This window comes from Staurois parvus, unplaced genomic scaffold (assembly GCF_062004578.1).
Source record: "Staurois parvus isolate SC_StPar_1 unplaced genomic scaffold, SC_StPar_1.0 ptg000387l, whole genome shotgun sequence".
NCBI classification, from domain to species: Eukaryota; Metazoa; Chordata; class Amphibia; order Anura; family Ranidae; genus Staurois; species Staurois parvus.
The window spans coordinates 3,270,846-3,297,744 of record NW_028318183.1 but is presented as its reverse complement, the minus strand read 5'-3'; the positions used below and the strand labels follow the sequence as shown (position 1 = coordinate 3,297,744).

The 26,899-nt window shown below is 39.3% G+C and overlaps 1 protein-coding gene across 3 annotated transcripts in view; it reads right to left on the bottom strand.

The window, feature by feature from the left end:
• SGCG (sarcoglycan gamma) overlaps nucleotides 1-26,899 on the bottom strand; it is a 379,077-nt gene that overhangs the window by 72,026 nt on the left and 280,152 nt on the right. For all 3 annotated transcript variants that reach the window (XM_089685802.1, XM_089685803.1, XM_089685804.1), the window contains exon 4: nucleotides 16,257-16,344. In XM_089685802.1, coding sequence (XP_089541928.1) covers nucleotides 16,257-16,344 — 88 coding nt within the window. The remainder of the gene's footprint in view (nucleotides 1-16,256; nucleotides 16,345-26,899) is intronic.

Genomic DNA, 26,899 nt, shown 5'->3' with positions numbered 1-26,899 from the left:
ACCTGTTCAAGAATTACAGGAAACGTTTGACCTCTGTAATTGCAAACAAAGGCTTCTGAACCAAATATTAACACTGATTTTCTCAGGTGTTCAAATACTTATGTTCAGCAGTGCAAGACAAATTCTTTAAAAATCATACAATGTGATTTCCTGATTTATTTTTTTTTAATTCTGTCTCTGAGTGGGAATGCACCTACAATGTGAATTTCAGATTTCTAAGTGGGAGAACTTGCAAAATCGCAGGGTGTTCAAATACTTTTGTTCCTCACTGTAAATGTTTTAGCATTTTTTTGAGACAGATAAAACTTTATTTTGTTGGTATTTATTCACCACTGGGAATTTTATTTTTTTGCTATATAAATGAAAAAGTCCAAACATTTTGAAAAAAAAAAGTGCTTTTTCTTATAAAATTTTACAAATAAATACGCTTTCTTCAGAAATCTTGGCCAAAATGTATTCAGCTATCTTTCTAGTAAAAAAAAAATTAACCCAAATTAGTTTATAACCAAAAGTTAAATTTTTTCAAACATCTTTTTTACATTTTTATATCATTATTTATGGGTTTGTTGTTTTTTTTTTTAACATACTGTCACCCTAGCAGTACAGTGTCACCATAGTGACACTGTACTACTTGTGGGGGGGTGATAAAGATTTTTTTTTATTTTACACTGATTGCTTTTACACCTATAAAGGCTGTAAAAGCAATCATTTCTGCTTCTCTCTGGCTGCATTCTTAAAGCCATTGAGAAATACTGTGAAAGCTGTGATTGGTCACAGCTTGTCACATGGTACAAGGCTGTTGTGAATACCATGTGACTTCTGTGATCATTCACAGATTTCACTAGTAGTAAGCAATGATGTCAGCAAGTGACTTCTTGCTTACTACTATTCATGTAATCACTGACTGGCCAAGCAGTGATCACATGAATCACCTCACAAAGAGGTCGCGTACAGCAATTGGTGTACCGCGAGCGGGCACTGGATCACTGGCGTGAGCTCCCACGGAGCGCGCACAGGCAGGGAATGAGGGAGGACATTTATAAACGGCCACCCGCTCCTGCACTGCTCCCCTCTGGCCGTTTATGTACATGGACCAGACGGGAAGTGGTTAAATCATGTAGTGATAAACACAGACACCTCACATGTGGCAAAGGACAAGGCAATTCAGAAGTGTATAAGATATTAAAATGTCATGGCTCTGCAGAGCAAGTCAAAAGCAACCTAGAAGCAACTTATTTTCCGCTAAAGTGGAAATAAGCATAAAAACTGAGAGTAGGTAGGCTCTTTATTGCCAAAGAAACACGCTATGTCTCTTCTGTAATAGAACAAATGTATCTTCCTTTATCTCCTTTCGGCCCAGCCAATCAAATGGCCAAAAATACCAAACCCATAAGAAGACCAGGTGAAGTTGGCGCAGGCAAGAGAGTAAGGGGTGGCGAGTTTAGTTCCATCTTTAAAGCAGATTGAGTTTGATTTGTTTCGGAGTCTCCTACCCTTGCACGTAGGCCTTTTTCATCCACATAGTTATGTAGTTAGTCTGGCTGAAAAAAGACACAAGTCCATTTAGTTGAACGACTAAAAAAGGAAAAAAAATACAATCCTATATACACAATCCTATACCCACAATTGATCCAGAGGAAGGCAACCCCCTCCTCCCAGCAAAGAATGGTCCAATTTCTTCCTTCTTGATCCCTCAAGAGGCAATTGGATATTCCCTGGATCAATTTTACCTTAAATGTTAGTATCCAGTTATATTTGCATTTAGGAAAGAATCTGGGCCTTTTTTTAATGCAATCTAATAATTTGGTCAGAACCAGCTCTTGAGGGAGTCTATTCCACATTTTCACAGCTCTTACTATGAAAAAACCTTTCCGTATTTGGAGATTAAATCTCTTTTCCTCCAGATGTAAAGAGTGCCCCCTTGTCCTCGGTGTTAACCTCACAGTGAATAACTCTACACCAATTGCACTATATGGACCACTTATGTATTTATGCATGTTAATCATATCCCCCCTTAATTTCCTCTTCTCAAGAGAGAATAAATTCAGTTCCTCTAATCTCTCCTCATAGCTGAGCTCCTCCATGCCTCTTACCAGAGGTATGGATGCTCTTATCTGCACTCTCCAGTTCCCCAATGTATTTTTGTGAATTGGTGCCCAAAACTTAACTGCATATTCCAGATGAGGTTTTACTAATGATTTGTAGAGGGGTAAAATGATCTCTCTCTCTCTGGCATCTATACCTCTCTTAATACAAGTTACTCATTTTGGAAACTGCAGCTTGGCAGTGCATGCCATTATTAAGCTTATGATCTACCAGATCCCCCAGATCCTTCTCCACTATTGATTTGTTGTATCCCCCCTAGTATGTATGGTGCATGCATATTCTTAGCTCCCAAGTGCATAACTTTAAATGTATTAATATTAAACCTAATTTGCCACATAGTTGCCCAATTAAACAGTGCATTGAGGTCGGCTTGTAAGTTGGAGACATCCTGTAAGGACGTTATTCCACTGCACAGCTTGGTGTCATCTGCAAAGACTAAAATGGGATTTTTAATCACAGACCCTATATCATTTATACATATATTAAAAAGTAAGGGTCCCAACAGTGAACCACTAACAAACCTAGATTATTGAGAGTATTTATCATTAACCACTACTCTTTGAATTCAGCCTTTTAGCCTGTTTTCTACCCATTTACATACTGATTTTTGCTAGCCTGTAGACTTTACCTTACACATTAGCCATGTGTGGAGAACTGTGTCAAACACTTTTGCAAAATCCAAGTATACCACGTCCACCGCCACCCCTCTGTCCAAGGTTTTGCTCACCCCCTCATAAAAAGAAATCAGATTTGTTTGACAACTTCTGTCTTTCATGAATCCATGTTGTCTGTTGCTTAAAATATTTTTTTCAAGCAAGAACTCATCTATGTGGTCTTTTATTAAACTCTCCAGTATCTTCCCAACTGTAGAAGTTAAACTAACAGGTCTATAATTACTTGGTAAAGATTTTGATTCCGTTTGAAATATAGGCAACACATTGGCCTTACGCCAATCCAGCGGTACTATGCCAGTCATTAAAGAGTCTCTAAAGATTAGAAACAATGACTTTGAAATGGCAAAGCTCAATTCTTTAAGGACCCATGGGTGTATGTCATCTGGTCCAGGTACTTTACTCACCTTTATTCTTTCTAAATATTTCTGGATCATATCAATTGTGAGCCAATGTGGATCATCTGGGGCTGTGTCAATACAAAGCCTATTATGGACAAGAGCTCCCCTATGCTCCTTTGTATACACAGAGCTGAGGAAGGTATTTAATAAATTTGCCTTCTTTTTGTCCCCAGTCACCCACTCTAGATTATTTTGTAAAGGGCCTACATGCTCAGACCTGACCTTTTTACTATTAATATATTTGAAGAATTTTTGGGGGTTTTCCTGCTCTCTTTTGCAATCTGTCGTTCGTTTTCAATTTTTGTAGCCTTGGTATCCTTTTAAATATTCTGTTATAAACGATGATAGCGTTCCTTCATATTTATATTTTATAAAAGCTCTTTTCTTATATTTGTAGCTTTTTTAACTTCGGCTGTAAGCCACATAGGTTTGATTTTTAGCCTTTTGAACTTGTTGCTCATGGGAATATATTTTTCAGTGTGTTAACATACAGTCATTTTGAAGAACTCCCATTTCTGTTTTGTGTTCATTGATGCCAATATTCCCTCCCAGTCTAAGTCTTGGAGAGCAGCTCTCAGCCTTGGAAAAGTAGCTCTCCCAAAGTTAAGTGTTTTTATTTTTCATGTATGTGCTTGTTGTTTACAGCTAACAATAAATGAAATCATGTTATGATCACTGCTACCCAGATGTTCTTTTATATGGACATTAGTAATAGGCTCTGTATGGTTTGAGATTATCAGGTCCAGCAGAGCATCATTCCTAGTAGGGGCCTCTATGAGCTGTATCATAAAATTGTCCTGTAGTAGGTTTACAAATGTTTGCCCTTTAACTGTTCCTACAGTGCCATTACTCCAGTCAATTTCTGGGTAGGTAAAATCCCCCTTTATTATTACTGTCCCAGCCCTTGCAGCTCTTTCGATCTGTGCAAGGAGCTGAGTCTCCACCTGCTCATTAACACTGGGTGGCCTATAACAAACTCCAATGATTACCTTTGTAGTACACACCCCCATGTGCAGTTCCACCCATAATGTTTCAGCCTCATCACACTCTCCATCAACTTGGTCCTCTTTCACACTTGCTTTGAGATCACTTCTCACATAGAGACAGACACCACCACCTTTTCTTTTACCCTGTCTCTCCAAAAGAGAACATAGCCAGGAATATTAATGGCCCAGTCATGTGAAGAATGAAGCCAAGATTCAGAAATACCAATTAAATCATAGTTCTCTTCATGCACCAAAGCTTCCAACTCACCTATTTTGCTTGGCAGACTTCTGGCATTGGTGAACAAACACTTGAATTCATTGACACCTTTTGCACATGTATGTTGCGTGTTTTTTTATTTTCATACCTGATAATGATTAGCCCGTCCGCCCTCCACATCAATCCCATTACCTACCTGCTCAGGGAGCAGAAGACCCCTTTTAAAGGTTGTCTGTTCTGCCCAGTGTTGCAACTTTCTCCTCCAAACCTCTAACACGAGATTCCAGAAGGGCAACCCGCCCACATCTGTCACATCTGTATCCATCCTGGAGCTGTTGCTCCATTGCTACATACATGCGGCACACTGTGCACTGCACAAAACCCTCAACCCTGCTAGAACACATTATCCCAGTTACAATATAAATAGGAAAGATCAGTTGTCACTTACAGGTTAGTAGACTCCTGTTATAATCTCCTGTTTTCAACTCCGTTTTTTTACTCCGCTTATCAAAGGTCCAGCAAGAAAAATACAGGCAAGCTCAGAGTGAGCTCTACCGCAAGTTTTATATAGGACCTGTCTCACCTGAGACCAATTAACCCCTCCCCTTAATTAACAGAGTGAAGGAAGACAAGGAAATTAAGAAAAAAAAAAGCTATTTAAAAAGTGACAGAAAAAGGGATTTAAAAAAGTAAAAGCTTTTAGCAAGACCCACAGAAGAAAATAAAACAACTACAAGCACCAGCAATCACCAGCAGTCAAAAGTAATTTTTTTTCAAATTTCCCACTCTTTTTAGTGATCAGCCAGCATAAAATGCCAGTACTGCTTGGACCTTATTAAAAGGTTGTAGGACCTAAAAGCTTGTCCTTAAAATGTAGGTGTTTGTGCAAATAAAAAAGTTTAAATTGACCTGTGATGTTGAAGGTCATATTTGGTGCCCATGACTTGGGTGTAATTGGAAATGACAAGTGAAAATTGGATCTCTCAAACAAATAGCCCAATTGCTTCTTTATCTTGACAAAAATGATCAAAAGTTGATAACTCCATGCAGGTTCATTTTTCTTATACTTGGAATATCTAGTAATTGAAAGAATCAATAAATAGAGTAAGTACTTTACTCTGTAGAATGCAAGTGCCACAGTTGGGATCTTGAACTTTGGTAAAGCATAATTTGACCTGAGATGCAAAGCAATTGTTAAACGAAAAGCTCATGAATGAAAGTCCAAACAAGTACCAAATCCAGTTACTATGGGATGCATAAGCCATATAAAGTAAACAAAAAAACTTTCTTTATCTTCACTGATTGAGACAAATCCTCCTTCATTTGTGTCCCTTTCCCAGACACTGCAACTTCTGCAAAAGATGCAGTACTGTCAATCCAAAAATCGGTAGGCAAGGCTAGGTGTGACCAGGTGCTCGCTGACAAGTTACAGAGTTGTGAATCAGCAGCGACAATGTTGATAGCCATGCCCCTTGCAATGCCTACGCATCTCATTGTAATGCAGGCACAATCTACATGAAAGTGGCAATGCTGCTCTGAATTGAGGAGCTGCACAGCATCAATACTATGCCTACAGAAGAGGCTGCATTAGGTGAACTTCAATGGCAGGATTAACAGGTATTTTTGGAAGAAAACACATGATACTGGGCCTCCATAATTGAAAAAGCTACAATCTGACAAGTGAAAGGAGCAGGCCAGAGACAATAAGGCTTGGAAAGAAAGAACTAGATGATGCTGGAAGTCTTCTAGCCAAGAAATGGGGGAGGGGGGTATCTTCCTGCAGCTTTTAAAACACACTGTGAAAAACTAACAGTGTGCAGTGTAATCACAGTGAGCAATTTCAGTACAGGGCAGGAGCCTGTACAATTGTGCATGGCTGGAGATTAGGCTGTGTTCATCATTAAGAAATTAGTGCATATTGACTGGGGTGTAGGGACCACAGTTTATATTTTTAAATATTTACGTTTGCCAAATAGTACATAGATATTTTCAATGAAGTCCCAACTGAAAATTAATAAGTGAAAAATGTTAATGATTGAATCCTGTATGATTTAATTTGACATGAGCACACAAATTCCCTTTACTGTGACAGTACAAGAGGGAGTTGATAAAGGATCACTTTATCCAGAGTTCTTTCCTAAAATAGATCAAACATATTTCTGAAGGGAAGGTACAGATGTAGGCTTACATTAAGCTATATGATGGCAGACTGCTTAAGGAACACAAATTAAGCCTTCAAGTCTAAATCCAAGCCATGGATAATAGCAGAATGATCTGGGTTTCCCCAAACACTGGACTGTGAAGATACAGAATCCAAAGGGCTCTTGGTACTGCAGAGCAGAAATGGAATTTTCATGTTTTGAAGATCACAGGACCTTATTGAATTCAGACAATTTGCTTAGTTTATTTAACCACTAGCCTACAAGGCACTTATACCCTCTTCCTGCCCAGGCCAATTTCCAGCTTTCAGCACTCTCACACTTTGAATGACAATTGCATGGTCATGCAACACTGTACCCATATTCAATTTTTATCATTTTTTTGTGACAGATAGAGCTTTCTTTTGGTGGAATTTAATCACCTCTGGGTTTTTTATTTTTTCTTAAACAAACCAAAAACCACTGAAAATTTTGGAAAAAAAAAGTTTTTTCTTAGTTTTTGTTATAAAGTTTTGTAAATAAGTGATTTTTCTCCTTCACTGATATGCGATAATGAGGCTGTAGTGGTGGGCACTGATAGGCTGCACTGATGGGCACTAACGAGGAGGCACTGGTAGGTGGCACTGATGGGAATTGACAGGCATCACTGATGGGCACTGAAAGGCAGCACTGATACATGGCACTGATATATGGCACTGATAGGCGGCACTGGCTGGTACTGTTAGGCGGCATTGACACGGCACTGATAGACGGCACTTATGTGCACTGATAGGCAGCACTGACTAGCACTGATAGGCAGCACTGACTGGCACTGATAGGTGGCACTGATTGGCAGCACTGATAGGTGACACTGATTGACATTGATAGGTGGCACTGACTGGCACTGATGGGTGACAATGAAAGGCAGCTCAGATGGGCACTGATATGTGGCATTGATGTGCACTGGTAGGCACTGATATGTGGCATTGATGTGGCACTGATGGGCACTGGCATGAGGCACTGATGAGCACTGACACAAGGCACTGATGGACACTGACAGGTGGCACTGCTGGGGCTACACTGATCATCAGGGCACACTGATCATCAGTGCCCTGATGACCAGTGTACATGTCCCCTCTGCGGAAAGCCAATTACCGGCTCTCCTCTCGAGTTGTCAGCGTGACAGCTCGAGAGGAGAGAAATGCTGATAACCGGCATTTCCCTGTTTACATGTGATCAGCTGTGATTGGACACTGCTGATCACATGACCGAGCCGACATCTTCGGCTCTTTTCCATGATCGGTGATCCGCTGTGTCCGAGGGACACAGCGCACCGCCCATCACCGTGCTGTGCGCTCCCTGAGCCGCGCATGCGCGGTGAGAATGGGAGGATGTCATATGATGTCCTCCCAGAACAAGAGAACCACCTTGCGCCCATCATTGGACTATATGGCGGGCGGGAGGTGGTTAAAAACATGATGCAATATCCAAAGTAGTTTGATAAATAATATTATTGTAAAACTACCCTATCTTCAAAATGTTACTGGCAACCCCTAATATACACAGTCCCATTTTACACTTAGTGATATTGAAGGCAAGTTTTTTTTTTAAAATAACAAACATGTTATGCTTACCTGCTCTGTGCAATGGTTTTGCGCAGAGCAACCCCGATCCTCCTCTTCTCGGGTCTCCCTCTGGCGTTCCTGGCTCCTCCCTTCTGTCAAGTGCCCCCAGAACAAGAAGCTTGCTATGGGGGCACCGAAGCAGGCCCGCTCCCAAGTAACTGCTCTGCATGTCCATTCACACAGAGTGTTGCTCGGCCCTGCCCTCTCTCTCATCATTGGCTCATTGACTTTGATTGACAGCAGTGGGAGCAAATGGCTCCCACTGTTGTCTCAGCCAATGAGGAGGGAGAGTCCATGGAGAGCCAAGGCTCTCATGCACATCGCTGGATTGTGATGGTGCTCAGGTAAGTATTAGGGGAGGCTGCTGCACACAGAAGGTTTTTTACCTTCATGCATATAATGAATGAAGGTAGAAAAAAACTTGAGCCTTTAAACCACTTTAAACAATTAAACCAAAGAAAACTGCGCTTTGTGCAAAAATTCACAAAACATGTACAGCAGCACTCAAAAACACCAAAATACAAGTGCATAAATCCAACATACAATATTGTTGCTCTGCAATTTTACATGTGAAACTTAAATGAAAATTTTGATAGATAATATATAAATAAAAGTGTGTCAACACCCAAAAATGCTAGATTCCTCTATAGAATACCATAAAGTCCAAAAAAGTCCATCAAAATCAAATTTGTGCAGGATCAACTTCAAAAATTCCCCCGTTTGTTCCTTGCTACACATATCCTCTTACTAATCAATAAGACTCCAAATTATAGGTGGTCTTAATGCGCTTGGCACACCAGCAGGGATTGAATCACCTCTTCCGCTCAGCGTATGTCAATCCTGCAAGAAAATAGATGCCAACATCCCATATTGTAAAACCACTAGGTTTAATTGCAAACAAACTGAAAAGCTACTCAGGAATATTCCAGGAATATTGATGTGCCCTTTACATATATACAACTGTGAGTAGCTTTTGCATTTGTAGGCAATTAAACGTAGCGGTTTTACACTATGGGATATTGTCATCTTTTCTTGCAGGATTGATATATAGTCATGGCCAAAAATATTAGCACCCCTGCATTTCTGTCAGATAATGCACCACTTTGCCAAAACCAAAAAAAAATGGTTGCAATTACAAATGTTTAGGCATTCTCGTGTTTATTTCTTTTGTTTGGTATGATACAAAAAAGTGGAGAAACAAAAAGCCAAATTTGACACATTCCACCCAAAACTCCAAAAATTAACTGTACAAAATTATTGGCACCTTCTCAAAATTGTAAGAAATAATTGCATTCCAAGTTTGTGGTGCTCCTATAATTTGTATTAAAACTCACCTGTATCAATTAACAGGTGCTGACAATAAAGAAATCACACCGGCAACCAGTTAAAAGGGTGAAAAATTGACTCAACTTTTCTGTTGTGTGTCTCTGTGTGCCACATGGAGTATGGAGAAAAGAAAGAGCAGCCACGATTTGACTGAAGATTTGTGCAAAAAAAATTGTGGAAAGCATGGACAACCTCAAATTTACAAGTCCATCTCCACAGATCTTAATGTTGCTGTGTCCACTGTGACCAACATTGTCAAGACGTTTATAGACCATGGCGCTGTAGCTAATCTCCCTGGACATGGACAAAAAAGAAAAATTGATCAAAGATTGCAATGGAGAACTGTTCAAATGGTGGCTAAAGAACCTTTTTCAACTTCCAGACAAATTCAAGCTGACCTTTAGACACAGGGTTCAAATGTGTAAGCTCGCACTATACGTCACCATCTGAGTGAAAAGAGACGCTTTGGTAGGAGACCCAGGAGGACCCCACTGCTGACACAGATTGCCAGATTGGAGTTTGCCAAAACTTACCTGAGGAAGCAAAATCCTTTTGGGAGAATGTGCTGTGGACAGGCAAAACAAATGAGGTCTTGATGTTTTGGGGTTGCTTTGCTGCTTCAGGCACTGGATGTGCATGGCATTATGAAATCTGAAGACTATCAAAGAATTTTGGGGGTGAAATCTAGGGCCCAGTATCAGAAAGTTGGGTCTCTGTCAGAGGTCATTAGTCTTACAGCAGGTCAATGATCCAAAGCACACATCAAAAAGCACCCAGAAATGGTTTAAGACAAAGAACTGGAGAGTACTGAACTGGCCAGCAATGAGTCCAGATCTCAATCCCATAGAGCACCTGTAGAGAGATCTCAAAACAGCAGCTGGGAAAAGGAACCTAATCTTATACACCTGGAGCAGTTGGCAAAAGAAGAGTGGTCCAAAATTCCAGTAGAGAGGTGTAAGAAGCTAATTGATGGTTACAGGAAGTCATTGATTTCAGTAGTTTTTTTCAAGGGTTGTGCTACCAAATAATAAATTGAGAGTGCCAATAATTTTATCCAGTCCATTTTTGGAGTTTTGGGTGGAATGTGTCAGATTTGGCTTTTTGTTTCTCCACTTTTTTGTAATACCAATACAAACAAAAGAAATAAACACAGGAATGCTCTGTGCAATGGTGCTCTCCACTCCTCCTCTTCTCCATCTGCCCTCATAACAAACAGCTTTCTATGGGGTCAGACCTGTGGGTGCGATCCCAAGCTGGACTGTGTGTGTCTACAAACATAGCACAGCTCGGCCCTGCCCCAGCACATCAAAGCACACTAATAACAAGTACAGATAAAGAGAAGGAGTAAGTTACCAACTTTGTGTGCTGGACAGGAGGTGAATATGCATTGCTTTCTTTCATATGGTTCATATGGTCTATTGCAGCCTTTTTCAACCAGGGTGCCCAGGCACCTTAAGGGGCCTTGAGATTTCTTCAGGGGTGATTTGGCAAAATGTCTAAAAATTGCCCACAATTTGTATACCAGCCAGCGGGTGGAACAAGCCTGCCTTTTAGTTACATAAAGCCACAGGTTTTCATTGCAGTGCAACATTATGACCTTCTAGCTGCCAGCGTCCTGACAACCGATTACATCAGTTGATAAGGAAGGTGTTGGTTGCCTGCACAGCAATCTTTTTTAACCCTCCCCTTGTCCCTGTCCATTAGTTCTGGGGTCACATTAGCTGAGTAATGGAGAAAAACACTGGAATACTAGCCAATACCAGTGTGCAAAAGCGTATTTGCTTTGAAAGAATAAATAACCTCTAACATTGGGTGTCCTACGTGTGTGGACATTGCTGTGTTATTTAAAACTAATAGAATAGTTTTTTTACATTTCAGAATGGTGTGCTTCATAATTTTAAAGTGTGTCTCGGGACTGTCCATAATTTTAGAGGGTGCCTTGAAATTGTCCATAATTTTAAAGGGTGCCTTGATGAAAAGGTTGAGAAACACTAGTCTATTGTATGTAACTATTGCCATCTTCATTAAAAGCTCAGGTTGTCACATCCCGGTATACAGACTTTCATATAGCATCTGATGCACTTACATGTAGGAACTCTGATAGTTCTTAAACTTAGGAAATTGAATGGAATGGGTTGTATATACACTTTCAAATGTTCAAAAAAAAAAAACTGAAACAGAGAAAAGTGGAAATGGAATAGCTGCATTTGGACTGGAGACTATGGAAGGGGCATGCTACCCATCCATGAGCAAAAAAACTGCATAAATTAAAATATATGGTCAAATAAATACATGGTATGTTTTCAATCCCACAAGTTCCACCCCCACAGTAGGCTCCTTGAAGCAAAAGGGTGGATCCCATGAAGGCGCACATCTACACAGACTTCCTGGTATTAAGATACATGGCAGTCTCTGCTTGGGCTTCCTCCAGGCCACACCCCCAATGAGTTTCACTCAATGGTGGACACAGGATTGCTTTCCATTGTAGCCTGAGTGGCACACATTTTCATTATAGGCTCCTTGATGTCATATTACAAAAGGACAAAGAAAGGTTGTCAGTTGACAAAAAAAGCTGTAGTCCCCACCTCACAGATGATAAAATGACTAGAATTTCTGATTTTAACACATAATATCTTCTGCCGAGCAGTTTAATGATTGAGTACACTATTTGCCTGGAGCCACACTTTAAATACAGTCATTCTTACATTTGTATTGGTACATTGATAGTTTCACCACTTTCTTTTCACTAAAATAACATTAAACATAAATTCTTCATATTCAAATATTCTATTATTTATATATGACTAGTATGGGTTTTTTTTGTTTTGCAGCAAAAAAGATATTAATCAAGTGCCAAGTTTAAAGCAGGCCAAAATTATAACTTTCTTTTCTAGTCAGTAAAAATACAATATTTTAATTATTCATGATACTTACTGAAGGAGAAGCAAATATCTAAGGTAATAGATGGATCAACACTTGATGCCCAGAGCATACAAAGGCAAAAAGTTAATTGCTTTGTGGAGCTGCCAATTAGAACTTAATGAATTTCATGATAAAATATGGTTTGCAATCATGCGTATTACGAATAAGAGAGACAACACAATACGAGGGACTTGAAGGCATATTTTGAATAGATACAGCAAGCTTCTAAAGGAGAGCGGTGAAGAAAGTAAAAGGCTGGGACTGTCATAGATAGTTCTTGATTAAAGCTTTCTCTGCTGGAGATGAACACCACACCTGAGGCAAATCGCATAATAAACACATACTGCTTTATAAGATGGACAACACGCATCATGTGTATTCTATTTGTTTTGGCTGCAGGTATAGTCAGTTTAGAGAATACATTCTTCCACTTCTAGTAATGTACATAAAAGAGTACCTGTTGCTTTCATGTTGAAACACAATAAACACAGAACTGAACTAACATGATCTTTTTCATGCTATGTTCACACCATATTTTATCAATGGGTGGCCATGACAATGGGGTCAGACAGCTAACATGGGTTGTTTAGATCTCTTTAGGACTATAGAAGCAATATCTCCATTAGAAGAATTCATATGTCATCTCTCCTACTTGACTGTAACTTTATTCAACTGTTAATTACTTATAGGACTCGGTATTCCCCTGAAGAGCACTCTGCAATGGACTGAATGTGATGTGGCGATAACTTTTTCCACACTATGATGGCTGGAGGGGGGTCAAAACAGGCGACTGAGGTTGACTGCCCTCCAAGCAGTGTAAAATACAGCAGGAGGAGACAACACTCAATCACTTTTCAGGGCATTGGCTAGTGTGAACCTATCCTAAGTGAGGGATAGTTCAGGGTATGCGGGTGTAGGAAGGGGTCAGTTGGTTGTCCCTTTAAAGTTAGATTTCTTCTTTAAATTCTCCAGGAAGTGAGGTCAGTGCACTTCCTTTCCTGGCAAGATCTTACACATGTTGGTGTGAATCTTAGTGGGGCAGATGGGAGTTGAGCTGTAAAGGAAAAGGAAGATGGAGTTTTAGGGCTAAGGACTAGTTTTTCCTCTCCCCTTGCTGGGCTTCCCTGCTATTGAGTTATGAAGTACACCTCTGATTCTGGGACAAGGTCTTTATGCCAATGAAGTGGATATTGCATATTGTTAGTATGATGCAAAAATATCTGTGAAGAAGTGATAATTACCGCAAGTGTTAATAAAAGAAGTGGACTGGGCTTCTGGCTGTAGTACAGTGATTCAGGAAGATGCCTGTTACCTGTATGAGAATGTGAGTTGGGACAGAACATAGTTAGGCCATAAGTGCTGGACAAGTGTATCCCCTATTTAATACACAAGAGAGGAGGTACAAGATCCAGACTGGTACTATAGTAGTGCAAACCTGGGCAGATTGGGTGCAGTGGTGATAAGGGGGAGAAGTCACTCGCCTGGTGGTGAGTAGTAGATCGCTCCAAGGAACACGCATCAGGTGACCTGAGCTCCCAATTCACATGGGCCCTAGATATGCAAATGGTCTACGGAAGCTCTGATCTGGAACAATGGAGAAGCTGTAAGGCCCTATGTGATGGGTGCTTTCAACCATGTGTCGGTCATTGCAAAAGGTGACCACGGAAATGGTGATTGAATGGTTCGTGCACAAATGGCAGAAGGTGTGTTCTGTGTGGGCTAAGATAACCTCTGGGAAGAGTAGTCAGGTCTTGAAAAAACCCTGTGGAGTATTCAGTTGATGGAAGACCTGCTAATGTTGGGACAGAGAAACTGTGAGATTGTTCAGAAACATTTGCATCTGCCAAGAGGCCTGCTGCTCAGAAAAATCTAAAAGGTAAGTGTAGCCAAGTGCTGGCTGAGTTATTACTTTAAACCAGGGATGCTCCTCTGGGTGCCATACAAGGAGCACTTTCCCTTTAGTGCTCAATAAGTAGATAATTGCATCACTTCCTGAATGCAGAGGAAAAATCCACTGACTGAAAGCAGAGAATTGTGGGATGTGTAGTCCAGTCCTGGAGTTACCATAGACATAATATTATTTGAAACTACAATTTACAGAGGGCTGAAAAGGGATTCTGGGGAAAGAGATAAATTGGACTGTTGCTCTCTTGGGACCCGAGATTCAGGGTGACAGAACCAGAACCAAAGGTCATCATGCTGAGAACCGCAGTCTGGTGCTGCAGCCTAGTCAGAGGTTGGGGCCTCCCTTCCAGAGCACTGCATTGATGGGCGCCTGGTGGCTGTTGCTGTCACCTATCACTGTATCGCTGTTCGGGCCCACATTCAGTGCATGCCTAAGTGGACATTGCCGAGTTCCCAAGCCTAAAGGGTGCCAGTCGGGTGCCTCACACCTTGCTGTGGACATTAAAGAGCCTGCGCGGGGACATCCTATTCACCGAGCCCGTGTATCTACTGCAGTGGTGAGCGGGCAAAAGCCCATCCTATTTTTAACATTGCACCAAAGGACACTGCATGCAGACACCGTTACACCCAACCTGTTGGATGGTCTTTATCGGAAATAACATAACACCATTTACACTCAGACTCATTGGTTTTTCGCTGTACCACATTTCTCTGGGCCCCAACAAGGCTAGCTGAAGATTAAGGGATACCCATATTTCAAGGACCTCTTTTCCCTTAAAGGAAACTTTGCTTATAGAGCCTGTGGCAGAATATATCTTTCTTATTGTTACTTTGTTGTTTATTAGGGAGGAACTCTTACACTAGTCTTACTATTATTGTTTACTCCATCTTTCTTGTGGCATCAGAGTCTAGAGGGAGTGGACTGACTAAAAGTATCCTCTCCCTCCTCTTGTTTCTGGGGCCATAAATCCATTCCAGCCTGTTTGTTATAATCATTTGATTTATTACATTGCTAATCTTTTGTGTATTCTGTGATCCCAATTTATTGCAATATCTTGCAATTCAGGTTACTCCCTGTACTCCTTTTTGATTATGAAGGTGACTGAATCGTCAGTAAAGTGTTGGCGTATAAACTTTAACAACTATCAGTGTTGTGCATTTTCTGTTTGGTTGAAGTATGCCAGAACTCACAGTGTCAGAGGTGTTGGGGAGTTCAGAACATCAGGGCAACCTATGGGGACAAGCAGTTTCCAGTGTCCCTCGCAGAGGTAGCGCTACATAAGAAATATTTTATTGTAATTTTTTTGTATGTTCAGCGAAAGGGAACAAAAACCAAACATATTGTCTTTTCTCAAATATGACTGCCAAAGTATAAATACACTTTAAGAAGGAAAAAGTTTGTCTTCCATATTCAGTAAAATTATATTAGCACGCCTTTGTACATATCTACAAAAACAGTATAAGATTAGACAGTATTAGACTGATACTTTCCCTTTGCAAGTTACTACATAAACAGTTTCACAATGTGCCTAAAAAGAGTAGGCCCCTTTCTCACAGGGTGGACTCTACTTGACTCCGATTTGCTCAGCAGGGGATCTGTCTGCTGAAAATTGAGCGGACACGACACAGTCCACTCTGCTCAATGGGCAGCCTGGTGTAAACGGACCGAATGTATATTTACATCTGACTGCCCTCTGATCCCATCTGATCCGAACAGATCCTCTTCTGTTTTTTAGCAGACTAGATTGGAAGTAGGCAGGTATAAATGGACACAAGTCCATTTACATCTGCTGTTCCATATTGATCCACTTCAGTACAACCAGCCTGTCCATAGATGGATGTATTCTCAGCCGGTCCCTCCTGAACCGGCTGAGATTTAATCCATCAATGGCTGACTTAACGCTCTATAGTCAAACTTTTTACACATCTAATCAACCCAGAACAGAAACTTTATCTTACCTACTGTCAGTCTGCCAGTGATCTTTCCCTCGTCGTTACGTGCATTGACAGTCACATTCTGTGATGAATGAAGAAGTAAGGAATTGTCCTGTTGCAGAAAAAATGCAATTATTACAAAATTTAGTACAGCTAAGAAAAGGTCACTTATATACTTCACATCACACTGGGATTATTTTATAAAAACAGGGACAGAGCAAGAAAGCACAGTGGACATGGTGCCTACATGAAACCAACCACATTACAACATTTTTACAACTTGCATTGAAAAACTAACATAAGGAATTTCACTGATTTCTTCTACATGACCTTGGCACCATTGGGTGGTTAAGTGTTTTTATTTTAACAATTTGAATAACAACAGTCCAAGTATTCCACTGCTGTGAGGAGTTAGTAGATACCGTATGTTCGCACTGAGAAACGAGTGGATTCATCACTTTTTTGATTCTGCTGAATATTTCCACATAGATGTCTCTGATTTGTGGAGAATCACACAATTTATGAAAGGCAGAATAGTAATGTCCACATTTCAGTAATGACTGATCATTTACCTGGTTACTGTAGTCAACAATATTAAAGTGACCATAATGGCAAACATTTTTTATTTTAGCTTTGGATAGAGTTAGGAAGGGTTAGAACCTCTTCTAGCTGTGCCTGCACTGGAGAGATTCACTGTCCCTATTTGCTCTGTTGACCATTGTGATTGGGAGAGAAAGTGATGGGAAATGCAAAATTTTGTCACCAGAAGTGAAGGTAAATCTTCCAGTTGAGACAAATTTCCCAGAGACAACCGTCTAAGATGAAATTTCTCCTCACTTTAGTAAGATTTCCTATCATTCCCTGTTGCATTATTCAGAACAGGGAGTGAAGGGAAATGGCCCAGCATGGCACAGGCAGCTAAAATTAAAGCCTAAGCTTGCTTTAAGAAAAAAAAAAAAAACAGCACGAAAGACGTGACTTTCATTCAATGTGATTTGTCCCTTGTGCTACTGTGCTCTGGTATAGCAATAATTTTCTTTTTCTGATAACCCCACCCCACATCCCAACTAAGGGAGCTGTAACAGGCTCTCATTGAGAGAGCCCAACAATGCTCGACCTTTCCACCGAGCTCCTCCACTCACAGAAGCCATTATTACAGGTTCTATGAATGAAATGTGCCTATGAATGGAGGATGAGGAAATGATTGAACGGTTTGCCCCTTCATTCACAGAAGTGTCCCATTCATAGAAGCTATAGTAGCAGTTTCTATGAATGAAAAAGCTGGGTGGAAAGGACGGGCATAGTCAGACACTCTTGATTACTGCCTATCCCAGCTCTCTTAGTTCTATTAACCTCTGCCACACTAGAAGATAACAGTGCCAAGAGTGGAGTGGGGGCAGCAGAGGAGGAAGATTTTTATTAAGTCAGGACACAGCAAAACAAGGGACACATCTCACTGAAGGTAAGTAATGTCCCTTGCATGGATTTTTAAAATTTATTTCTTCATTGTTTTTGCAACTTTAACATGATAGGGGCTTTAACACATCCATATTTCTATAAAAACCTAAAAAAAAGTGTGTGTGTGTATATATATATATATATATATATATATACACACAAACATTTCTACAGGTCTTTGCAGTGCTTTTACATGGGCTGCATTAAGACATTTATTTTCATTTAATAGGTGTAAATAGCATTAGAAATGTAGGTAGACGGGGATCGTTATTCAGTAAAGAGCTTTATGGCAGCACAGTGGCTAAATAGTTAGCACTTCCACCTGTCAGCACTAGAGTCATTCGCTTGAATCCCAGCCACGGCACAAGCTGCCTGGAGTTCTCCCTGTTCCTAAGTGGGTTTCCTCCCACACTCCAAAGACATGCTGGTAGGTTAATCGGATGCTGTCTAAATTGGCCCTAGTATGTGTATGTATGAATGTGAGTTAGGGACCTTAGAATGTACAGTCCTTGAGGGTTAGGGACCGATGTGAATGTACTATATATATATATATATATATATATATATAGTGCTGCCAAAATTGAAGCTGCTATATAAGTACCTATAATAAGATAGACAGGAACAGTGACTTTTCAAAGTGCCACTTGATTTCTAATGCTATATTGCATTAAAAATGAATTCCAAAACCAAGGTATGCAATATGTGCTATTTACAACATAAAAAACATGTAATTTTGCTGCCGTGGCTTAGGCTGGCCATAGATTACAAACAATGATCTCTATGTTTAATGCAACACTGGTGACTATAAGGGTGATTACTGATCTGTATTCTTGTCTGATCTTCTGCAATGGCCAACTCCAAATATCTAAGTGTCTAGGGCCACTGCACAAAAAAAGATTGATGTATAAGGTTGTGACTCTTGTCAACCTTTAACCTGTAAAGTGCCAAACTCAAAACATGCTAAATGTCTTATGTTTACTGTATTATCTTCCATAATGCTCTGTACTAAATTACATTCACAAGGCAGAAAACAAATTCATCCATAGGTACATAGTTTCATAACACCCTCATTATTAAAGTAATAACGTGCTTAATATTGCAAGTAATGCAAAGAAAATAAAATTAATTTTGTAAATGCATATAAATGGCTTAGTCTGTTGATGACAGCTCACAGGGGAGAGAAGTGGATCAAGCACTTTTGAAATGTATTGTATATTAAGGTATTTAAAAGGCTTCATTTGATACATCATAGACAACTAATTCATCTGCACATGTATGTATACACATTTAAGAAATTTTTGGTTTTTTTTCTCTTTGCATCCCTTGCAGCACTTTGTCACACTAACATTTAGATAGGTCATAGAAGGTATTATGAGACTATATACGGTACCTATAGATGAATTTGTTTTATATTTTGTATATGTAATTGAGCACATATGAAAGATAATACTGTGAACATAAACACATTTAACACTCTTCTGGGTTTGACACTTTAGAGATATTGACTAACACGTTGGCTTCACCAACAGGTTGGTACCACTTTGACCTCTGAGAAGCCTTACAAATAACTCCAGTGTTTCCTAGGTTCTCATTCACCCCCTGATGGTTTCTGATTTTATTTATTTCAGGTACTTATATAGCGCCGTCAATTTACGCAGTGCTTTACATATATATATATATATTGCACGTTCACATCAGCCACCAACCCTCAAGGGGCGTACAATCTAAGGTCCCTAACTCACATTCATACATACACATGCTAGGGCCAATTTAGACAGGATCCAATTACCCTATCAGCATGTCTTTGGAGTGTAGGAGGAAGCCAGAGTACCTGGAGGAAACCCACGCAGGCATAGGGAGAACATGCAAACTCCAGACAGGTGGTGCCGTGCTTGGGATTCAAACCAACAACCCTAGTACTGCCAGACAGAAGTGCTAACCACTTAGCCACTGTGCTGCCCACTTCTACCTTTGAGCTACTTTGTGTTGAAACAGGCCCCTTTTCTCATGCCCTTTCTCACATTTACGCGCAGCTGATCTCTCCACCTGATGACTACTCTCCCCCTTCCTTCGGAAATGGGAAATGAACTTGGACAGAAACTTCTCCCAAACCCAAGAGAGGCATATTATCCTTTTCGCTTTAAAGTCCTCCATCTGCACAAGGATTCAAGGAAACAGGTACAAGATGGTATCGCATTCCAAGGGTGCTTCATAAATATTTCCCTGCCATCTCGGATTGCTGTTGAAGATGCCAGGAGGGTAGAGGGATTTTACTACACATCTTCTGGTCCTGTCCAAAATAGGAACACTTCTGGAAAGAAGTTAGTAGAATCTCATAAAAATGTACTGATTATAATTAGAGATGAGCGAATCGAACCAGGCGAAGTGGAATTCGTTTCGAATTTCAGAAAAAAGTCGATTCACGTCGAATCCGAATATTTGCATAATTCGGGTGCGCGAATCGGATTTTTCCCGATCAGCTGGCAAAAGTGTCCCTGCAGAGAGCTCCGCTATTTCTGACAGTTCTCTGACAGTTCCTTCACATGTACAGCGGTTGAAACATTGTATCTATTTGTTTCCATTTAGGATACAGATGTTTTTATTCGGAAATAAATAGATACAATGTTTCAACCGCTGTCAACCGCTGGAACTGTCAGAGAACTGTCAGAAATAGCGGAGCTCTCTGCAGATACACTTTTTGCTGTACTGGAATACTTCTTCTTTTCATTCTTCTTTTCATTCTTCTCATTCTTCTTTTCATTCTTCTTCTCATTCTTCTTCTCATTCTTCTTTTCATTCTTCTTCTTTTCATTCTTCTTTTCATTCTTCTCATTCTTCTTTTCTTCTTCATGAAAAGAAGAATGAGAAGAAGAATGAAAAGAAGAATGAAAAGAAGAATGAGAAGAATGAAAAGAAGAAGAAGAATGAAAAGAAGAATGAGAAGAAGAATGAAAAGAAGAATGAGAAGAAGAATGAGAAGAATGAAAAGAAGAATGAGAAGAATGAAAAGAAGAATGAAAAGAAGAAGAAGAATGAAAAGAAGAATGAAAAGAAGAAGAAGAAGAATCTTTTCATTCTTCTCATTCTTCTTTTCATTCTTCTTCTTCTTTTCATTCTTCTTCTTCTTTTCATTCTTCTTTTCATTCTTCTTCTTCTTCTTCTTTTCATTCTTCTCATTCTTCTTTTCATTCTTCTTCTTTTCATTCTTCTTTTCATTCTTCTTCTTCTTTTCATTCTTCTTCTTCTTCTTTTCATTCTTCTTTTCATTCTTCTCATTCTTCTTTTCATTCTTCTTCTCATTCTTCTTTTCATTCTTCTTCTTTTCATTCTTCTTTTCATTCTTCTCATTCTTCATGAAAAGAAGAATGAGAAGAAGAATGAAAAGAAGAAGAAGAATGAAAAGAAGAATGAAAAGAAGAATGAAAAGAAGAAGAAGAATGAAAAGAAGAATGAGAAGAAGAATGAAAAGAAGAATGAGAAGAAGAATGAGAAGAATGAAAAGAAGAATGAGAAGAATGAAAAGAAGAATGAAAAGAAGAAGAAGAATGAAAAGAAGAAGAAGAATGAAAAGAAGAATGAAAAGAAGAAGAATCTTTTCATTCTTCTTCTTCTTTTCATTCTTCTTCTTCTTTTCATTCTTCTTCTTCTTCTTCTTTTCATTCTTCTTTTCATTCTTCTTCTTCTTTTCATTCTTCTTCTTCTTCTTTTCATTCTTCTTTTCATTCTTCTCATTCTTCTTTTCATTCTTCTTTTCATTCTTCTTTTCATTCTTCTTCTTCTTCTTTTCATTCTTCTTTTCATTCTTCTTTTCTTCTTCATGAAAAGAAGAATGAAAAGAAGAATGAAAAGAAGAAGAAGAATGAGAAGAATGAAAAGAAGAATGAAAAGAAGAATGAAAAGAAGAATGAAAAGAATGAAAAGAAGAATGAAAAGAAGAAGAATGAAAAGAATGAAAAGAAGAATGAAAAGAATGAAAAGAAGAATGAAAAGAAGAAGAAGAATGAAAAGAAGAATGAGAAGAAGAATGAAAAGAAGAATGAGAAGAAGAATGAGAAGAATGAAAAGAAGAATGAGAAGAATGAAAAGAAGAATGAAAAGAAGAAGAAGAATGAATGAAAAGAAGAATGAAAAGAAGAAGAATGAAAAGAAGAATGAGAAGAAGAATGAGAAGAAGAATGAAAAGAAGAATGAAAAGAAGAATGAAAAGAAGAATGAAAAGAAGAAGAAGAATGAGAAGAAGAATGAAAAGAAGAATGAGAAGAAGAATGAGAAGAATGAAAAGAAGAATGAGAAGAATGAAAAGAAGAATGAAAAGAAGAAGAAGAAGAAGAATGAAAAGAAGAAGAAGAATGAATGAAAAGAAGAATGAAAAGAAGAAGAATGAAAAGAAGAAGAAGAATGAATGAAAAGAAGAATGAAAAGAAGAATAATGAAAAGAATGAGAAGAAGAATGAAAAGAAGAATGAAAAGAAGAATGAGAAGAATGAAAAGAAGAATGAAAAGAAGAATGAGAAGAAGAATGAAAAGAAGAATGAGAAGAAAAATTAGAAGAATGAAAAGAAGAATGAGAAGAATGAAAAGAAGAATGAAAAGAAGAATGAAAAGAAGAAGAAGAAGAATGAAAAGAAGAAGAATGAAAAGAAGAATGAAAAGAAGAAGAATAAGAATCTTTTCATTCTTCTCATTCTTCTTTTCATTCTTCTTCTTCTTCTTTTCATTCTTCTTCTTCTTTTCATTCTTCTTTTCATCCTACTTCTTCTTCTTCTTCATCCTCATCCTCTTCTTCTTCTGAGGATGAGGATGAAGAAGAAGAAGAAGTAGGATGAAAAGAAGAAGATTCCAAGCCGGCAAAAAGTGTATCTGCAGAGCTCCTCTATTCTGCAGATACACTTAGAGGAGCTCTGCAGATACACTTTTTGCCAGTTTGTAATTCTTCTTATTTTCATCCTACTTCTTCTTCTTCATCCTCATTCTCGTCCTCGGAAGAAGAAGAAGAGGATGAGGATGAGGATGAAGAAGAAGAAGAAGAAGAAGTAGGATGAAAATAAGAAGAATTCCAAGCCGGCAAAAAGTGTATCTGCAGAGCTCCTCTAAGTGTATCTGCAGAATAGAGGAGCTCTGCAGATACACTTTTTGCCGGCTTGGAATTCTTATTTTCATCCTACTTCTTCTTCTTCTTCTTCTTCCTCTTCATCCTCATCCTCATCCTCTTCTTCTTCTGAGGATGAGGATGAAGAAGAAGAAGAAGAAGAAGAAATAGGATGAAAATAAGAAGAATTCCAAGCCGGCAAAAAGTGTATCTGCAGAGCTCCGCTAAGTGTATCTGCAGAGCTCCGCTAAGTGTATCTGCAGAGCTCCGCTAAGTGTATCTGCAGAGCTCAGCGGTTGAAACATTGTATCTATTTGTTTCCATTTATGGAAACAAATAGATACAATGTTTCAACCGCTGTATGGAGTGAATGTCAGAGAACTGTCAGAAATAGGCTATTTCTGACAGTTCTCTGACATTCACTCCTCAACCGCTGTATGGAGTATTGAATGTCAGAGAACTGTCAGAAATAGCCTATTTGTTTCCATAAATGGAAACAAATAGATACAATGTTTCAACCGCTGTATGGAGTGAATGTCAGAGAACTGTCAGAAATAGGCTATTTCTGACAGTTCTCTGACATTCAATACTCCATACAACGGTTGAGGAGTGAATGTCAGAGAACTGTCAGAAATAGCCTATTTCTGACAGTTCTCTGACATTCACTCCATACAGCGGTTGAAACATTGTATCTATTTGTTTCCATAAATGGAAACAAATAGATACAATGTTTCAACCGCTGTATGGAGTGAATGTCAGAGAACTGTCAGAAACAGCGGAGCTCTGCAGATACACTTAGCGAAGCTCTGCAGATACACTTTTTGCCGGCTTGGAATTCTTCTTATTTTCATCCTACTTCTTCTTCTTCATCCTCATCCTCATCCTCTTCTTCTTCTTCTGAGGCTCATCTAGCCGGTGGTTGGATTATCTCTTGTCAGCAGTCGTGTCCACTGTCACACCATCAGCACGAGTGTCATCATTTTTCTATGAGTGTTATGATTCATGTTTAGTGGACTCTTGGAGCACTGACCAGTTTATTTGGTCGCCTTTGTGTGTGATTGCACTTATGTTTTCACTCTATGCACTTTTGATTATGTTGCACTAATTTGTTTTTTTTTTATACCTATACACTTAGATTTACATATATATTTATTTTCATATTATTGATATATCTATATGAGTTATAGATTTGTTTATATATTATTATATATAATTATTTTTTGAATTACCAGTTGGTTGGACGGTGTATTGGGTAGAGTGTGTATTGATTTATATACATCATTAGGTGTATATTCATGTCACCATCACTTCCGGTTTTAGTTTGTTATCACATTGATTCACATTGATTTGTGGTATTGTTTTCAGTTGTGTTTGCATGATTTCACTACATGTTATTAACACTGAGTGATTAATATTTTCACTTATTCATTTATAGTGTTCCATTATTATCATTAGGGTCGTATACACTTCTTATATGCTTTTTGGTTTATGAGTAGCGCTGCATTGTTTATAGATTTATTATATTGAGCGATCATTAGTGTATGATTTGATGCTAGCAGCTGCTCACAGATAGATAGTGCTGGTTTCAATTGGAGCGCAGGAGGTTCACACCATTATAGTAAGCAAGATGTCACTTCTGACATCATTGCTTACTACGTGTGAAATCTGTGAATGATCACAGAGGTCACATGGTACAAGACTATTCACAACAGCCTTGTACCATGTGACAAGCTGTGACCAATCGCAGCTCACACAGTATTTCTCAATGGCTGCAAGAATGCAGCCAGAGAGAAGGAGAAATGATTGCTTTTACAGCCTTTATGGGTTGTAAAAAAAAAAAAAATCTTCATCACCCCCACAAGTAGTACAGTGTCACCATGGTACTGCTAGGGTGACAGTATGTAAAAAACTAAAAAAAAAAAAAACATAAATAATAATATAAAAATTAAAATAAAAATGTAAAAAAAATGTTTAAAAAATGATAGTTTTTGGTTATAAACTAATTTGGGTTATTTTTTTTTTTTACTAAAAAGATAACGGAATACATTTTGGCCAAGCGTTATGATGAAAGATTATTTATTTGCAAAATGTTATAAGAAAAACACCTTTTTTCAAAATTTTGGACTTTTTCATTTACATAGCAAAAAAAAAATCCCAGTGGTGAATAAATACCACTAAAATAAAGCTTTATCGGTCCCAAAAAATTGCTAAAAGATTCATATGGGTACAGTGCTGCATGACCGCGCAATTGTCATTCAAAGTGTGATAGCACTGAAAGCTGAAAATTGGCCTGGACAGGAAGGGGGTAAAAGTGTCCGGACTTGAAGTGGTTAAGGAATACATTTCATTTATTTGTGGGCCATTACCTGATTGCCACACCATCTTCAGGAACTTAATGTTTATTCTGTTACTAAGATTGGTTGCACCATGCACTGTATAAATCATACAGAGAAAAACAATGAGTGTTCAAATTGGCACTTGTTTTTTAATGCTAAAATGCATCAAGAGTACATTTCTCAACATACTCAAAAAGCCTATATATTTATTAGAATAAAGGAATGCAATATGTGCGGTTTGAATAATTTGTCATTTTGCTGCTGTCTTAGGTTGGCCTTAGGCTACAAGCAATAATCTCTATATTTTGTGCAACTCCAGTGATTATAGGGGTGATTACTGATCTCTCTTCTTGTCTGCACTGGCCAACTCCAAATATCTTATTGTCTAGGGCTGCTACACAAAAACAGTTTGATGTGTAAGGCTGTGCCCCTTCTCAACCTTTCACCTATAAAGCAGGGGTATTGAATTAAAAATCACAGAGGTCTAGCCAGTAAAATATACTTCCAGCAGTGGTCCGAATCGCATGTTTGCATGGTGATGCAGATCCTTCACATTACAGCCCCCCTATTAGGCAAGGTTCACATCTCTGTGGCTGGGGAACATGTGCAAAATTGAACGTGTTCCCAACCTGCAGAGAAATGAGCTGCACTTTGCCAGATGTACTGAATATCATTAATTCTTAAAAGGCACCCCCACAGATCACCACCTATGGCACATTTTCACACACACCAAACAGCATAAGCTGTCCTCAGCCCCACTTCACATTACTGTCATCAGCCCCCATTACTGTCTCCAGCTTCCCACTTAGTGTCCCTAGCCCCTCCATTACTATTCTCAGCCTCTCCTAACATTACTATACTCAATCCCCCATTATTGTCTTCAGCTCCCCCTTATTGTCCTGATCCCCCCATTACTGTCTTCAGTCCCCCTCACATTGCTGCCTTCAGCCCCGTTACTGTCCTCAGTTCCCCCATAACTGTCCTCAGCTCCCCCTATACTGTCTTCAGCCTCCCCATAATTGTCCTCAGCCCCCTATTACTGTCCTCAGCCCCCCTCACATTACTGTCCTCAGCACCCCATTACTGTCCTCAGCTCTAGCTTACTGCCCTGAGCCCCCCATTACTGTCCTCAGCACCCCCTCACATTACTGCCCTCAGCCCTCCTCACAATACTGTTCTCAGCCCGCTGCTACTGTCCTCAGCTCCCTTATAATTGTCCTCAGCCCCCCTACTGTCCTTAGTTTCCCCATTACTGTCCTCATACTCCCCCATAATTGTCCTCAGCTCCCTGTTACTTTCCTCAGCTCCCCCTTACTGTTCTCAGACCCCATCACATTACTGGACACAGCCCCCCAATACTGTCCTTAGCTCCCCCAGAATTGTCTTCAGCCCTCCTACTGTCCTCAGCTCCCCATAATTGTCCTCGGTGCCCCATTACTGTCCTCAGACCCCCATTACTGTTCTCAGCTTCCCCCTCACATTACTGTCCTCAGCCACCCATTACTGTCCTCAACTCCCCCTTACTGTACTGAGCCCCCCCATTACTGTCCTTAGCCCCCTTCACTTTACTGTCTTCAGCCCCCTTCACATTACTGTCTTTAGCTCCCCCTTACTGTCCTAAGCCCCCCATAATTGTCCCCTAAAGTGCTAAATGTCCTATGTTCACAATATTCTTAATGCTCTGTACTAAATTACATTCACAAAACAGAAAAAATAATAATCTATAGGTACATAGTTTCATAATGCATGATCTAGGTTGCTCCAGTGAGGGAAAAAAAATCCTT